The sequence below is a fragment of the Ranitomeya imitator genome, chromosome 4, assembly GCF_032444005.1.
Source record: "Ranitomeya imitator isolate aRanImi1 chromosome 4, aRanImi1.pri, whole genome shotgun sequence".
Taxonomy (NCBI): Eukaryota; Metazoa; Chordata; class Amphibia; order Anura; family Dendrobatidae; genus Ranitomeya; species Ranitomeya imitator.
Genome location: NC_091285.1, coordinates 484,043,640 through 484,060,332, shown reverse-complemented (window position 1 = coordinate 484,060,332; position 16,693 = coordinate 484,043,640). Strand labels below are relative to the sequence as shown.

At 42.3% G+C, this 16,693-nt stretch overlaps 1 protein-coding gene across 1 annotated transcript in view; it reads right to left on the bottom strand.

The window, feature by feature from the left end:
• The window catches only part of PRTG (protogenin), a 217,007-nt gene that overhangs the window by 12,331 nt on the left and 187,983 nt on the right, over positions 1-16,693 (bottom strand). The window contains exons 12-16 of the mRNA XM_069765951.1: positions 14,236-14,331; positions 13,611-13,797; positions 13,178-13,305; positions 12,369-12,539; positions 1,362-1,544 (exon numbers count right to left, since the gene is read on the bottom strand). Coding sequence (XP_069622052.1) covers positions 1,362-1,544; positions 12,369-12,539; positions 13,178-13,305; positions 13,611-13,797; positions 14,236-14,331 — 765 coding nt within the window. The remainder of the gene's footprint in view (positions 1-1,361; positions 1,545-12,368; positions 12,540-13,177; positions 13,306-13,610; positions 13,798-14,235; positions 14,332-16,693) is intronic.

Below are 16,693 nucleotides of genomic sequence, written 5' to 3'. Positions count from 1 at the left end.
TTGCTGGAGGTCACTTCTCAATATAAGTCCATGAGAGCCAGAACAAGGTTCATAGACTTACACAGAGCTTGAGACCATTACCCCGGTCTTCCAGTCAGTCAGAGGTGGCAGTCACAAGATGGCGGAGTGGGACCGGAGCGACGCCAGGAAGAGCAGAAGACAGAAGCTGGTTAGTATAATACTAGGGGCTGTAAACTTACATTAGTGATACCGCTCCAGTGCCTATATAAAAAAGAAAAACCGTGGAGTGGTGTTTTCACTGATCTTTCTATTATATCAGGTCCAGGTCAAAACATTCATGTTATATAGTAAATTAAAGGGAATCTGTCACGGGTTTTGTTGCGTCATCTGAGAGCATCCTGATGTAGGCAAAGAGAAGCTGAATCCAACGAGGTATCACTTAGCATACTGGGTGCAGCCATTCTCACAATCAGAGCTTTTAGATTTAGAATGAAGCACAGCTAATGAAGTTAACCCCACCCACACCACAGCTAACCCCACCCACACCAGGTTCTCTATAGACAGCAAGGTGCTTGTCACAGGAGAGAGCATTGATGAATCATGGGGCACACTTGGGTGTCCCAGCAATGATAAGCTACTGGTGGTAAAACAATTAATGCAGGCATACAAAACAACGGAGCTTGAAAAGAGAGGCATCGCTGAAATCTGTGTTTTAACCCCTACAGAATGCGGTCTTCAGATTACATAGCAAAAACATGCTGACAGATTCCCTTTAAGTTGTGATTTTGTGCTGTCATTTTAGAACTACGATCTGCAGTGTTTCTTCCTTGCAAGGATTGCTTTCTTAAAGTTCAGATAACTATTCTGCTGATCAAAACAGGAGCAATGAAGCGGGAGCAGCAAATGCATCATTGCCAGTATCAGACACACATACATTCAATAAATGTTGCGTTTAGCAATACCATGAAGTCTGGAAAAATACAAGGTTGCAAATTAAACATCTAAAACATTGTGAACAAAAGGAATAAAACCAGAAAAGTGTATAAAATCAATAAAGCGAGGACTAAATTGCAAAGCTCTCCATTCACCACTGATGATCTGCAACGTCTTGCTGAGAACTGCAAATTCTGTGATATACGATTTAGACTTGCACTTTCATCTACAAATAAATCACTGTCATTAATTTGTTTATTTTAAGTTTATTACAATGACAGTGTATCACCTCCTCACAGTAATTCCCAGGCAGAATGGTTCTTCTCAGCCTGGAGCCATTTGTCTTGGCTGAATAGAGGACTGCTGGGCAGACACAAAGCCACAGATGGGTGTCTGAAAGAATTTATGCTCCCAAGTAAATAATGAAAGGGTTTCTCTTTGTTTACTGTAAGTATTTCCAAACTGACCTTGGCTGTTGGCAGAATTTAACTGCTTTGACTTCATGCTGCTGCGCACGGTCTCCTCGGGTTGTACGGCCAGCTCCAGTGCATTTGAAAAAGGGCCCTCTCCTACTTCATTGGAAGCCGAGATCTTGACCAGATAGATATTTCCAGGTATGAGATTTTCTAGCAGAGCCATGGTGATCGCCCCTGTAATTTGCCAATCAGTTTACATCAAACAACCAAACTCGCTGTACAGTTCATGCACAATTCATATTCACTGTACTTGGCATGTGCTCATATAACTGAGAACAACTTGTTAGCAACCTACCTATCCGATATGTCTATGTGGTCTCCGAACCAGGTATGTTTTTTTCCCAAATCCAAGGAGATACATACATAATACAAGTCCTTGAATGCAACCAAAAATGTCAGAAATACAAAATCATATTGAATTTTATAAGGTTTCAAATTTAGGCAAGTACCAACTTTGTAAACCTCGATGAATTAGTAGGATATGGTTGCTTTTTTTTTTTTAAACTAAGCTGCACAAGAATGGCAGGTGATCTCTGACAATGGTCAATAATTAGCTTGTTCTCAGCCCTTTTCATTTGTGTTATTCAAAAATTAATGTTTGCCTAACAATAAAGATAAGCAGCAAACACTGCGGCTGTTTTATTCAAGGGAGCAGAAAGTTCAAACATTCTCAGGAGCTGCTCACAAAGTCCCTGTAATCATGTAAATATTGGCAGACACTCAGAAGCTACCAGCAATCACAGAAGCTTGACACCATGCAAACCACAAAGGCTCAAGCTTGCCATAGGAAGGCTGGCTACAAAAACTGAACAGGATACAGCCCATTGTACCACTGTTACCCCCGCCAGCAGTGGAAATGTCAGCTTGGTCTATATGAAACATATTGTAATGTTTATCAGCAGAAATGGGAATCCAGATAAAATGATAGTCCTAGACAGATGTCCACCAAGCACCAACTATAATAGAGGGGTCCGCGTTTGGATCACCTCTACAGTAAAGCACTGGTAGATTACAGGCTGCTGTCAAGCAGTCTGTAGCCTGATGACTGGCTAATAGGAGATCCACTGGAAAGAGGATATATCCACGTTTCCCTATATTACACATGCAATCAGTTTTTCCAACAATACAATCAGCATATATGAAATACATTCTGTGCATCATTAATAAATATTTATTATGGTGGCAGCTTCTAGGCTGATCTATAAGCACGAGTATCCACACTGAGATACAGATTAATAATGCATGAACGGACATGCGAGAAAATCCTAAAAATGTGTGATATTCAACACGTGTTTTCCTGCTTCCTAGTGTAAATCATAAAAGCCTGTGTGCTCCAACACCAGCAATGTACAATGCTTGAACGGACTTGGCTGGCGACATCTGGGAATGTTCAACACTTTTTCAAGTGTCTGGACATAGGGGCACTAAAGTGTGGTTCCATGACACCTCAGAGTCTAATAGGGGGTCTCCAGAAATAGAAAGTAAATAAACAAATTTAAGACATTATCAATCAACAAGTTTTGTCTGGGGAGGTAATAACTACAGTACATTAACCCTTTCCCGATATCCATCGTACATGTACGTACACAAGGTGTGAGCATGTGTGACGTGGGCTCGCAGGTTGCCATACCCAGTAGACAATGGCAGCAGATCAAAGCTCTGCTCACGACTCTTAACCTGTAAATGACGCTGTCAAATCTCTGACAGGAGCTTTAACAGCGGTGCGCCTCTATGTCACTATTTGCTGCCCTGTGAGCACAGCATCAGTGACTAGCAGCAACATTTTTATTATAGCGCCATTTATTCCATGGCGCTTCACATGCAAAAACGGGTATACACAATAAAAACGAGCACAGTAATCTTAAACAAAGTGTTTTGTTTTATTTCAAATAAAAGACTTGCTGAGTCTATTTGCCATATAACTATAGGATTAGTAATGGATAGGTGTCTTATAGATGCCTCTCCATTAGTAATCTGTGGGCTTTATGCCATCTGACAATACAAAGATGACATCAACCCCACAAATATGATGAACCCCACTACCCCCACTGGAGCCTCACCGCTGCCAGAGCCGCCGCCTCACCCCTACCTTCTGTCTCTTCCCCACTATCCCATAGAATGCAAGTCCGCAAGGACAGGGTCCTCTCCCTTCTGTACCAGTCTGTCACTGTAAACCTGTTTACTGTAAACGATATCTATAACCCTGTATGTAACCCCTTTCTCATGTACAGCACCATGGAATTAATGGTGCTATATAAATAATAATAAATAATAATAAACTACAAGGCAAGTGGGAAAACGGGGCAAAGCACCAGAATTGGTACATCTAATAGATGTTCCTTTTCTGGGCTGGCTCTGGGCTGCTATTTTAAGGCTGGGAAGGGGTCAATACCAATGGCCCCTTACCAGGAGACAAGGACTTCAATGGAATGGGCGTTAAGCGAGTTATTTTGCTGTTTTTCCTTTTTTTTAATGACAGGAGACAATGTCTTAGTTTGTTATTTTTAAATAAAAAAGGAAAAGTATGTTTTGTTTTTATTTCAAATAAAGGACTTTATATTTGCTATGTGTTTTTTTACAATATAACTATATGATTAGTAATGGATAGGAGTCTTATAGACGCCTCTCCATTACTAAGCTGTGGGTTTGATGTCACTGGACAATGCAAAAGTGACATCAACCCCACTTGCAAGTGGGAAGAGTTGGGCAAAGTGCCAGACTTGATGTGCCTTTTCTGGGGTGTCTGCGGGCTGCTATTTTAAAGCAGGAGGGGGGCAATACCTGTTGCCCCTTACCAGCGTGAGAATACCAGCCACCAGCTGCCTACTTTAGCTTGGCTGGTTGTAAAAAATTAGGGGGACCCACAAAGTTATTTTAAATTTAAATAATTAAAAAACACAGCGTGGGGGGCCCTCTTTTCTTGATAACCAGCCTTGCTAAAGCAGACAGCTGAGGGTTCCAGCTCACAGCTGTCAGTATTGCATGGGTGGTTATCAAATATATAGGGGAACCCCACGTCTTTTTTTTTTTAATTTATTTATAGAGCTGGCAGCGGCTGATGAATACTCCCCATCAGCTGCCACCTGCTCTCGCTATTAACAGTTGAATACAACTCTCAACATTTTCTCCTGCTAGCACTGACCGCAGAGCGAGCAGGGGACAATTAAGCGAGCTGTCTTCAACACGCGGCGAAGGGGAAGAGAGCAAACAGCAATGCTAATTCCCAGGCACCGGTACGTGTGATACTGATGCGGCACATGGTTGCCACACGTATGCCACAAGTATTAAACACTCGTACACTGATATCTCCGGACTGTTTTTTCCAGTACCAGAAATATCAGGACGTGTGAAAGAGCCCTTTATCAACATAAATAATAACCCTGTCCAATAATGTTAGTAGGACAAGTGCCTGTGAACGTGTGCAGTAGGAGGCTCTGGCCCAATCCGTTCACGAGTAATAACAGCGGCCATTTGAATTTTTTAGTGATGGCCTCCTTAGACAAAACAAATCTGGGGGGCGTGTCCTAGCTGGCCATGTGAGCGGACGCAGGGAAGAGTGCTCCCACTGCCAGAAGGATAAAAATCCTGCTTTAACCCCAATTTTCAGGAGTCTTTACCGTATACCGGCTGGCTGAAGGTCCGAAGGGCACAGCGGTGCTGAGCGGCGGTACCGGCATCGGCGATAATGACCAGAAGGCGGCAGAAAGATGCGGGAGCTGGCGATGCAGGAGCCAGCCAAGATGGCGCCGAGGTCAGAGAAGACGCTGACAGGGAGAACGCTGCATGTCAGCGGCGCATGGAGGTAGCGGCAAAGCTGTAGCAGTATGCCAGGGTGGAGGCTGCGGACGAGGCAGAACAAAGATCCGGAGCTGGAGCTGACATGGAGGAGGAGGATACAGGCACGGCTGAGAAGCATGAGGTACAGAGGGGGAAGGAGAGAGGCAGCATGGCGGGGGCTAGTGGGGGACCTGAAGGCATATCGCAGGAAGAGGAGCCGACCCTCAGAGATGTTATTACACTGATCTCTTCATGCCAGCAATCCCTGAATTCCCTAGCCCAGCAGATGCAAGAGGTTAAAGGGGACATTTTGCAAAAAAAAAACGTATTAACTAAATGCCCTGTATTTTTTCATTTTTTGACTAGCACTTGCTTATTTACTGTGACATTTTTACAACAGAGTATTTTTTTACCTCTCTGTGCGCTTTTGTGTTTTCAAGTTCTTTGGTGGTGTGAACAGGTTTCTACAGACTTGTTCACTATGCAGGTGGCCCATGTGTTTTTGGTTCTATAATTGTTCTCTTGTTTCTTGTTTCTACAAGACTGGGGAGTTCACCACTCCTCTGTGGGTCATTTGCATTGTAGCTGTTCCATCTCGCATGTTCAACGTGGATATTTTCTCTCTGAGCCCTGTTCATACAGGTACTATACAGCTGATCAGGTTTTTAAATACAACAGATAGGGATTATATACATTAGACAGGACTGCTCTATTATGGGTATACCTTGGCGATTGGTGGAGCAGCTTAACATACTTTTTTTGAAAAAAAACGTATTAACTAAATACCCTGTATTTTTTCATTTTTTGACTAGCACTTGCTTATTTACTGTGACCTTTTTACAACAGAGTATTTTTTTACCTCTCTGTGCGCTTTTGTGTTTTCGATGTGAGATGTGTGCCTAGGGCTCTCTCAGACCATAGTCCAGTTGAAGTGGAGTTTCGACCGGTGGGGACACGGACCGGGAGCAGGAGAGAGTGGAAAATTCACCCTAATTGGCTGCACAGTATAGATTTGGAAAAGATAAAACAGGAGTTGGCGGAATGTTTTGAGATAAATGAGGGAAGTGTAGACGCTCTTACTGTGTGGGAAGCCATGAAGGCGTACTTAAGAGGGCTGCTGTTTAGGGATATTAGCAGGTGCAAGCGGAAATCGAGAGAGGCAGAGAGGTTAGCGATTGATGGGTTGAGGATAGTGGAGGATGAGATGGTAATACTGGGTACTCCGGAGGCGGGGAGGAGGTTAAAATCAGCTCAAAGTCAGCTGGAAGAAGTTTTGTTGGGTAAGGCTGAAAGGAAGAGGGAATTCATGAACCTGGCTTATTACCAGGAGAGCAAATCTATGGGTCATATGCTGTCGCTGGAGGATTCTGCCCAGAGAAATACTTCTTTTGTCCATTCTCTGGTGTCGGGGAGTGGTGTGACTGTCTCTGAGACTCCAGAGATTTTAGAGGTGTTTGCGGATTTTTACGCAGACCTATATTCCTCTCAGGTGGACGGATCGGTGGGAAACACGGTGGCGTTTCTTGAGGGATTGGAGCTCCCAAGATTGAGTGACACAGATAGAGAAGACTTGGAGGCTCCCATTCCGGAGGAGGAGCTGGGTCGGGCATTGCAATCTATGGCTAATGGAAAGGCGCCTGGTGTAGATGGATTTCCTGCCGAAATTTATAAAAATATGGGGGGAAGTACTGATCCCTAGATTAAAGGCGGTCCTGGAGGAGGCTAGGAGTAGAGGAAATCTGCCGGCATCTATGCGAGAGGCCATAATAGTGATGATTCCTAAGGAGGGGAAGGACTTGAAACAGCCAGATTCATACCGGCCAATCTCCTTGCTCACTATAGATGTCAAGCTCCTGGCTAAGGTGTTGGCAATGAGGTTGACGAGTGTCATTTCCAGCCTGGTGCACTCAGACCGGTCTGGCTTTATGCCTGATAGGTCCACTGCGATCAACTTATGGAGGCTATTTATGAATCTGCAACTCAGATCCGATAACTGTAGCCAGAGAGTTATTGCATCTTTAGACGCCCATAAAGCGTTCGATAGTGTGGAGTGGGGGTATCTCTGGCAGGTGTTACGGAGCACGGGGTTTGGCCCGCAGTTCGTATCTTGGATTCGGCTGATGTACTTGATGCCGATGACCAGGGTCAGGGTGTACGGGGAGTTATCACGGACCATACAATTAGCTATAGGGACGAGGCAGGGATGTCCGCTCTCTCCTCTTATTTGCTCTGGCTGTGGAACCACTGGCTGCTAAGCTTCGACGGTCTGATGAGGTGTCCGGGTTTAAGTATGGGATGACTGAAGAAAGGGTGGCGTTGTATGCGGATGACATTCTGCTATTTCTGGCTGACCCGGTTACTTCCTTGGAGGGAGCCATTGGGATTATTGAACGATTCGGCTCGGTGTCGGGACTAAAGATAAATTGGAGTAAGTCTATCTTGTTTAAGGTAGATAATGCTGGGGGGGAGCCACTGGAGGATGGGCGACTGAAGGTGGTGAGCCAATTTAAGTATCTTGGGATATGGGTATCTATGCCTGTCACCGATTACATACATAGGAATCTGACTCCGATCTTAGGCGTTCTTAAGGCAAAAGTGGATGCTTGGCTTAAGCTGCATTTATCAGTGGTCGGTAGGGTGAATCTTATCAAAATGATTCTGATGCCGAAAATACTATATATTCTTCATAATGCGCCAGTTTGGATACCGCGCGGGAAATTTAGGCAGATTAACTCTCTGTTTAGGAATTTGATATGGGGGAGACAACATCCGCATATCAAACTGGAGACACTTCAGCGACCCAAGGAAGATGGGGGCCTGGCACTACCTAACCCTGAAATATATTTTCTTGCAGCCCAAAGTCAGCATCTAAAGGGCTGGGCGCATGAAGGGTCATTTGGAGTGGTACGGCAGTTGATGGAAGCGGTGACAAAAAGAAGGCCAGTAGTACAATGCCTGGAGGATGGATCCCTGGGGGCTCTGGGGAAATTATACCCGACTGTGTTGTTGATATGTAAGCTGTGGGGTAGGCCGAGATATATACGTGGGATTACGGACTTAACTAGATTCTCACCGCTATGGCATAACAATAATTTACAGGAGTTTGAGGCATTGGGGGTATTAACAGAATGGCAGGTCAAAGGGATTCAGCACGTGTATCAGATAATTGAGCGAGATGAGTTGAAATCCTTTTCCCAATTGCAGGCGGAATTTGGACTTGGACCTGCGGGGGAATACCAGTATTTGCGGAGGAGACATGCTTTTGGGGCTCAGAATAGGGACAGAGGTATTAGAATTCAAAGGGATATAGTGCTAGATTATGTGTGTAATGAAGGGACTACTGGGGGGGTTATTTCTACTCTGTATAAAGATCTGTTATATACTTTCCTATTGGGGTTTCCAATAATGGCGAGAGCTAAGTGGGAGAGGGATCTGGGTCCAATGGAGAACGAGACTTGGGAGTCGGTGCTAGAATGGGTCCCATTACTGTCACTAAGCGAACCATATAGGTTATCACAGCTTTACGTAATATACAGGGTTTATAGGTCTCCGAAAGTGCTATACAAGGCAGGTTTGCGTGATGATTCTGATTGCCCGAGGTGTAGATCTACAGATGCTGATATATTTCATATGATGTGGACGTGTCCGAGACTGGCTGCCTTTTGGTTGGTAGTTTTGCGTTGTATGGAAGGTGCGTATGGATGCACGGTGCCAAGGGATCCGGTGGTGTGTCTGTTGGGGTGCGTGGATGAGATTGGAGTGGATAACAACCTGAAGATAGCTATTGCTAGATTGCTATACATGGCTAGGAAGGTAATAGTGCGAAATTGGATCAGGGAAGAACCCCCTTCAAGAAGAGAATTCCTTCAGTATGTGAAGCAAGGCCTGGCACTGGAAAAGGGGTTTTATAAGAAAAGAGGGAAAATTGAAATGTACAATAAATTATGGTCTCCGTGGATTGCCATGGGATAGGGGTATTATAGAAATTGAGTGAATTAGGGTCCCAAATTGATGGCAATGTGACATGTGGCTTACATTTTTGGCTGAGGGACTAGTTACTCTATAGTTATAATGATGGAGTTGCTAAGAAAGGTGAGCTGTCTTGTTGGGTGGGGGCCGGGGACGTTGGGACTGAAGGGGGTTGTTTGAAGGGGAAAACTTTGCATTGAAAATAAGAATGTAACATGTCAATTATCTTGTTATTCTTAATAAAAATCTATTTGAATTAAAAAAAAAAACAAATCTGATTGCTAATGAAAGATATTTAAGAAATTATTTATTATTTTATTTTGTACTGATATAATTTGTTTACAAATTTACTGCAGTTTTAACATCTTAATTACCACCAATGTGGAGAATACCATCCACAGACAGATGAGACAAGACTGCAGCTGTCAGCTTCACACTCTAACTGACAATTTTCTGCATCAGCCACGATCAGTATTGGCACCATACATATCTGTTTAACCCCTTAGATGCTGCTGTCAACATTGACTACAGCATAGAAATGGTTAACATTGAGTGGGTTCCATCTTTAACCCCATTGGCACCCTGAGATTATGATTGTGTGGACCTGATGTTTTACATTACAATTCATGGCCAAATAACAGCGTTAGAGTCTTCCGGCTATAGCAGCCTGTCCAGAGGTTTGCAACGTTGAGGTTGCAAAAATAACACTTTTCTTTCCTGTCATGCCGCTTTGCATTAATTCCTGAAATGCACCTGAAGGGTTAATAAACTACATGACAGCAGTTTTGAACATGTTGAGGGGTGGAGTTTTTAAAATGGTATCATTTTGTTTTTTTTTCCTATATATAGGACCACCAAAGTCACTTCAAATCTGAATAGGTCCCTCAAAACAAAAAAAGTAAAAAAAAATTGTTGGTAAATTTCCCTGAAAAAAAATTAAAATTACTGCTACATTTTAAACCTTGTTAAATTCTAACAATATTAAAGGACATTTTACAAATGGTGCTGATGTAAAGCAGACATGAGAGATATGTTATTTATTAATGTATTTGTGTGGTATGACTATCTGAATTAAAGAGATAGTCATTCAAAGTTTGAAAACTGCAAATATTTTTCAAATTTCTGATATTTTATGAATAAACACAAAACAGAACCTAAATGTACCATTATAATAAAATATAATGTGTCACAAAAAAAAACATTCTCAGAATCAGTGGGATCGGTTGAAGCATTCCAGAGAAATTACTGCATAAAGTGACACTGGTCAGATTAAAAAAAAAAAAAAAAAGTATGGAAACCCCGTGCGTTGCATTAATACACAGCCACCTCTTATCTGCTGTGTTTTTTTGGGTTTTTTTTTTTAACAAAAGGCTATGTTCACATCTGGTGCCACTTCAGGTGCCACTACCATGGTTCAACGTTAACTACAATGCAGATGTGAACAGAGCCTGAGCCAATGTTCTACGGCTGTCGTTGGAGACCTTATACGGTTACTTTAGAGATAATGTTTCAAATGTTTTAAAGTATAAATTCAGCCATCACGCTTTTCTGCAGCTTGCTTGCATCAAGGAAATTCACAGGACAGGAACTGTCCAGATAACTCCCCATGTTATGAGGTGTGAGCTGACCATGGCTCGCTTTGTAGCAGCTGTGTCTTGTCCTTTGTGGCATAACCTTTGCTATAGTGTTATAAAGCTGTCATAGTTCTGGATACTTCCCAGACTTTCACGCTATAAAACACTGATCAAATACAAGTAAAGAGACTGCAAGTCTGATTGACTTCTAGTGAAGTCAGATCTAAGGCTACCAGTATATAACTTTTAAATAATAATAAAAAAAGGAATGAGTGTGTGTAAAACTCCAGAGTGTTTCAATCATCAGTTCATTAATGAATTCTCTGCTCCAGCATTGATAACTCCTAATTATCTCACATCCTAATAATTTCAAGAATGGTTGCAGAGACAAAAGCTAGAAAAAGTAGATTAAATATTTATTGCCTAGCTATTAGTCACCTGGGGTTAGATTTTAGCATCTCATTTTAAACATATTAGAGGATGGGCGCTAGATGGGACAGAAGGTGCAAGGGTTTAAATACTAAAATTTCTGGGTGGTGCTGAAAACTTGGTAGATATCTTAAGAGACTAATTAGTTCAAGGCAGATTCCAGAGGTTTTCTAACCCTTATTCATAAAATTTGGTGGTCCTTCAAGAAATGGTTGGGAATGGCTGAGTACTCGAAATATACATCTATTTGGACTAACCCCTATTTGAAGGAATGGCAAAGGTCAGAGGGTTTTGGGACATAGAATAGTAAGGGATTGAAATATCTACACCAATTTTATGTGGAAGGGCACTTTTGCTCATTCAAATATTAAAAGACCGGTGTCCACGGAGTGAGGAGGAAGGGGCAGATTTAGTCCATATGTTCTGGTCCTGTACTTTTAATACACCTATTTTCCTAGCTCCCAAGGTGTGTGCTAGGGTATGTGGGGGAGGTTAGAGGATCGCCTCCTATACAATTGGCTAATGCCAAAGCTTCTATATCGAACTAGAGAGAATACATCTAGGCATTGGATGGCAAACAATGCTCCCTTAATAGAATAATAATGGGAGGTATAAACAGTACTATTCTAATAGAAAAATGGGTTCATCTATAAAGGGGGCACAGCTAAATTTGGGTAAAGGTAGGGCGAGTGGATTAAATGCTCAAGGGTGGTGTTCGATGAGTTGGCCTGAGACAATATTTAATATGCTTGTTCTTTAATAGCAACGTAATAGGCCAGATGTAAGGTTGTACAGTTCATGACACTTTTCGTATTCGTATATTAAGGCGGGACGATAGGTAAGGGGAAAAAAAATTGTGATGGGAGGGTAATTAAATCCTGGAAATTTGATCTTTTATTATATGCCTTATTTTCTGCATCAAACAGTCTGTATGATTTGTTTCTGTGTTAAATACAAATGTTTTTAGTTTAAAAAAAAGAATAATTTCATAATTGACTTAATAAAGCCTCCAAATTATGACTTGTTATATATGCTTCCATGTCAGATGAAAGGTCAGAGAACAAAATGTGCAGTGGTGAACCTCAATGCGAAATCTGGATCATGGCTGTACTTCCTAAATTCTACTGACTCTACAGGGACATACTGCTGTGTATTCTGTCCTCAGCAAAGGGAACAACACCCAAACAAGTCTACAAAATATCAGTAAATCGTAAAAGAAAAAAACCAAAAAAAACAGTAAATAAATTACCATCTCTGTGCATAATCTGCCACTGGCCGACAGCCCAATCTTTCCTAGATGCATACAATATTGTATAGCAAGTGACAGCGGACTCCATGTCCTCAGGAGGCTTCCAGGAGACCAAGGCGGTGTTTTCTTCAATCAGCGTCACCTTGACCCCTACAGGCGGACTGCTTGGAGCTGCATGAGAATGACAAAATGAAGCACAACATGGGTATGGCAGAATATAATGAATCAGCTGGTGAACACACATTCTTGCACAATACTGGCACAGACCTGCGGCTCTATCTACTGCTGCACAGATGTAGCAAGACCAAAAGTAGAACATAACCATTCTTAATCACAAGAAAGAGAAATGCTAATGACAGGCACATGTTAAGAGGTAAACCTAATATTTACATCTAGAAATGACATACAGGCAATTCCCTAGTTCACTGTATACACTTCTAGTTGAAATCATTAGGGAAGCAGAGAAAAATGCCAATTCCCTGCGGTTTAAGGCAGGCCATGACCAGACACCGGATCTGCCTGCCGGCATATGGCCCTATGTGGTCTGTGATGGATTTGTGTAGGAACAGTCTATTATTATTGATGAATAGCAAAATGCCAAATTATTCTGTTCAAAATTCTGAGTAAAGGAGCTGCTCACCCTTATACGTGTAAGCCTCCTGATGCATGCTCACACAATACCATTCACACGGAAGCCTAAAATAACTGCTCTGTGTCCGTGTAGCCAGCAGCCAATACAGGCACGGTTTTACAAGGCCTGTGGGACTTTTCACTATGCTTTAAAAGTAAATGGCTTTCATAATTCCTACCTTCTGGAAGTGTGGAGTGGTAAACCACAGGGCTCCAGGGACTTGACAACTGGTCTACATGCAGTCTCACAGCAAACTCGTACTGGGTATTTGCTTCAAGATCTTGAGCTAAAATATGAGGTTCAGACCTGTATATAGATAGGAAGAGCAGAACACATATTGCTTTAACTGGATGTGATGGGGCAATCACATTACCAGCCTCCATCCACAACATTTGTATCATTCATTTTGTAAACTACCCTCCAGCAGCCATACTGGCTATATCACCCCGATGTGCGCTTCTCAGCAGACATATCAGGCACATGTAACATCACAAATCAAAGATACCGTCATGCTGCATTTCTAATAAAGATTTTATTACTGAATGCTTATCTTCCACACTTCGAGAGATAATAGAACAAACTGTAAATGTCATCAGTAGTGCTGTACTTACGTCTGGAGGTAAAGCACTAAAGAAGCATTCTGCAGACCTACGGGATTGCAGCGCACAGTGTAGTTAATATCTTGTCCAGAAGAAAATGCCGGTCGCCCCCAGTATAGGTAGATGGAAGACGAACTGTTTGCTTTGGCATAAAGATGATGAGGAGGGGGCGGAGGAGGAATCAAGTGGTCAGGGACAGCTGTTTGGAAAAAGAAATACTTTGTAATAAATATCAGAAAACTACCAAATTTGAGACTCTGAAAGCTTAGACCACCAGCTGAAGTAATAGGCTATGTGCACACATTCAGGATTTCTTACAGAAATTTCCTGAGAAAAACCTGAAATTTTCTGCAAGAAATCTGCATGCGTTTTTTTGTGCGCTTTTTTTGCGGATTTTTCCGGACATTTCCCAATGCATTATATAGTGGGAAATCCGCAAAAAATCCGCAAAATTAATGAACATGCTGCGTTTTTTACCGCGATGCGTTTTTTTTTGCGGAAAAAAAGCGCATCGTGTGCACACAAATTGCGGAATTCATTCTAAATGATGGGATGCATAATGTATGCTTTTTTTTGCGGTTTGATGATTTGTAAAATTTATTAGCACTTCCTTGTAAAGATAATTTAGGTTACTTACTAACACAGACTGGTGTGCTGACTGTTTGGTCAGCTTGATACCCTTCATCCATATTGTTATAAGCCAGCAATCTTACATGGTACTTTCTTCTGGGATCTAAGAATTAAAAAAAAAAAATTTACAAAAAAGCTGAAGTCAACTGCGTGATACATACCTTCAATCATTAGATTACTACTGTAGTAATATTATAAAAATAACCAATATCCAATTATAACGTTCACATGGTTAAAGCACCACTCCAGCATTGTTGTTTATTATTGCAGAGCTGGAGTGGTGCTACTAATGCAAGTTCCCTGCCCCTAGTCCCAGTTCCCGACGCTGCTCCAGTTGGTTTGTGATCAGAAGGATAAATCCAGTGTTTAAAGGGAATCCAGTGTTTGTCACCCCCAAAATCGACGATGAGCTAAGCCCACCAACATCAGGGGCTTATCTACAGCATTCTGTAATGCTGTAGATAAGCCCCCGATGTATCCTGAAAGATGAGAAAAAGATGTTAGATTATACTCACCCAGGGGCGGTCCCGCTGCGGTGGGCATCGTGGTCCGGTCCGGCGCCTCCTATCTTCTTACTATGACGTCCTCTTCTTGTCTTCACGTTGCAGCTCCGGCGTACTTTGGCAAAGTACTGCAGTGCGCAGGCGCCGGGAAAGGTCAGAGAGGCCCGGCGCCTGCGCACAGCAGTACTTTGCTATGCCCTCAACAGGGCAAACAAAGTACGCCAGAGCCGCAGCGTGAAGACAAGAAGAGGACGTCATCGTAAGAAGATGGGAGGCCCCGGACCGCGACGCCCATCGGACCGGACCGCAGCGGGACCGCTCCTGGGTGAGTATAATCTAACCTCTTTTTCTCATCTTTCAGGTTACATCGGGGGCTTATCTACAGAATTACAGAATGCTGTAGATAAGCCCCTGATGCTGGTGGGCTTAGCTCATTGTCGATTTGGGGGTTGACAGATTCCCTTTAACCTTCGTCAGGCTTATTAATTTTACAACGTTAACAGGCTGCAGAGGTACAATTGTACCTTTTATTGAAATTTGGCCAATATATTCTGGACCAAAACTGCAGAGATGTCACGAAATTTCAGCCCTCTACGGCTTTTCGAAAAAAAAAGTTACTGCAATTTTAAAACGGAATAGTTACAATTGTACCTACTCAGCCGGACGAAGGTTAAGTCACTGAAAGGCTACGAGAGCCAGAACAAGGCCAGTAAGAGGTTCTCATAGACTTACATTATATTTGACATTCAGAAGATGGTGGCGCTGGACCGTAGCGGAGTGGGAAGAGCTGAGAACAGTGGCTAGTAAGTACAAGACTAGGGGGTTTGAAACTGATTAGTAGCACCACTCCAGTGCTGCAATATGAAAACCCAAACGCTTGTTTTGAGCTTTAAATTTGAGGTGTATGACACAGCCAAGAGTGAAATTGGACTCCTGATTTATGGCACTTTTTTTTTTTTTTTTCCGGAAAATAATACTGAATGGCACACAGAAAAATTGGCATAAACAAACCCTGATTCATATGGAATATTGCATACAACACAGTGTAGAAGAATACATGGGTTATAAGTGGAGGTGAGCAAAAATATTCGCACTATCCTGGCCCAGAGTCCATACTTGGTGTCTTGTGACTACTAAGCCCACGCAACGCATGTCATGACGATATATGATGCCTGTGACTAGGCTTCAGGTACTGTCATGACGTCATGAAGGCCCAGTAATTGAGAGAAGTGTCGAGTATATCAGCATTCAAAGTGCTAGCTGTGGGAGTTAGCACTACCCTGGTTTTTACTGCCTCAGAATACCAAAGTGGACACCAGACCAAAGCGGTGCCAATCTTTTTGCCCATTTCTCTTTGCGAGTTGTCATACAATCCATAAATACATACGGTAGTTAAGAGGAATAAGAGTATGCGTCCATAGGATTCTGAATTCATACAGTGTGCTCCATATGACATTGTATTTGTGATCCTTGTGACATCCATGACTGTGACCAAGCTAACCATGGAGACATTTTCATAAAAGATTACACATTATCATTCTTGACACCACAATATTTCTAAATCTTGCCATTGGCAATACAATATATCATGCAAAAAGACATTTCTTTACACCCAGTCACAGCTGAGAGACTCGCTGTGTTACTACAAATCTGTCTAATGAAGGGAGAAGGATTAATCATGCGGCCTCCAACATTCATATGGCTCACTCCTAAGACCACAGTGTGCAGAAACATGTTCTCTTAACCTTTTGATGCCCATTTATCAACACTTAGCATCTTATCTTTCCACACAACTGCTTGACATACAAGACATGTTATTGTTATGTCTGGATTATTCCAAGCTCCCCCATACACTTCATGCATTAAAAGATATTTGCATGTTGCTCTGCTGTTATTTAATCGTTTAAGCTACTTTTGAATAAACTGAGGTTATAAAAAAAACAAAAAATAAATAAGGGCGGG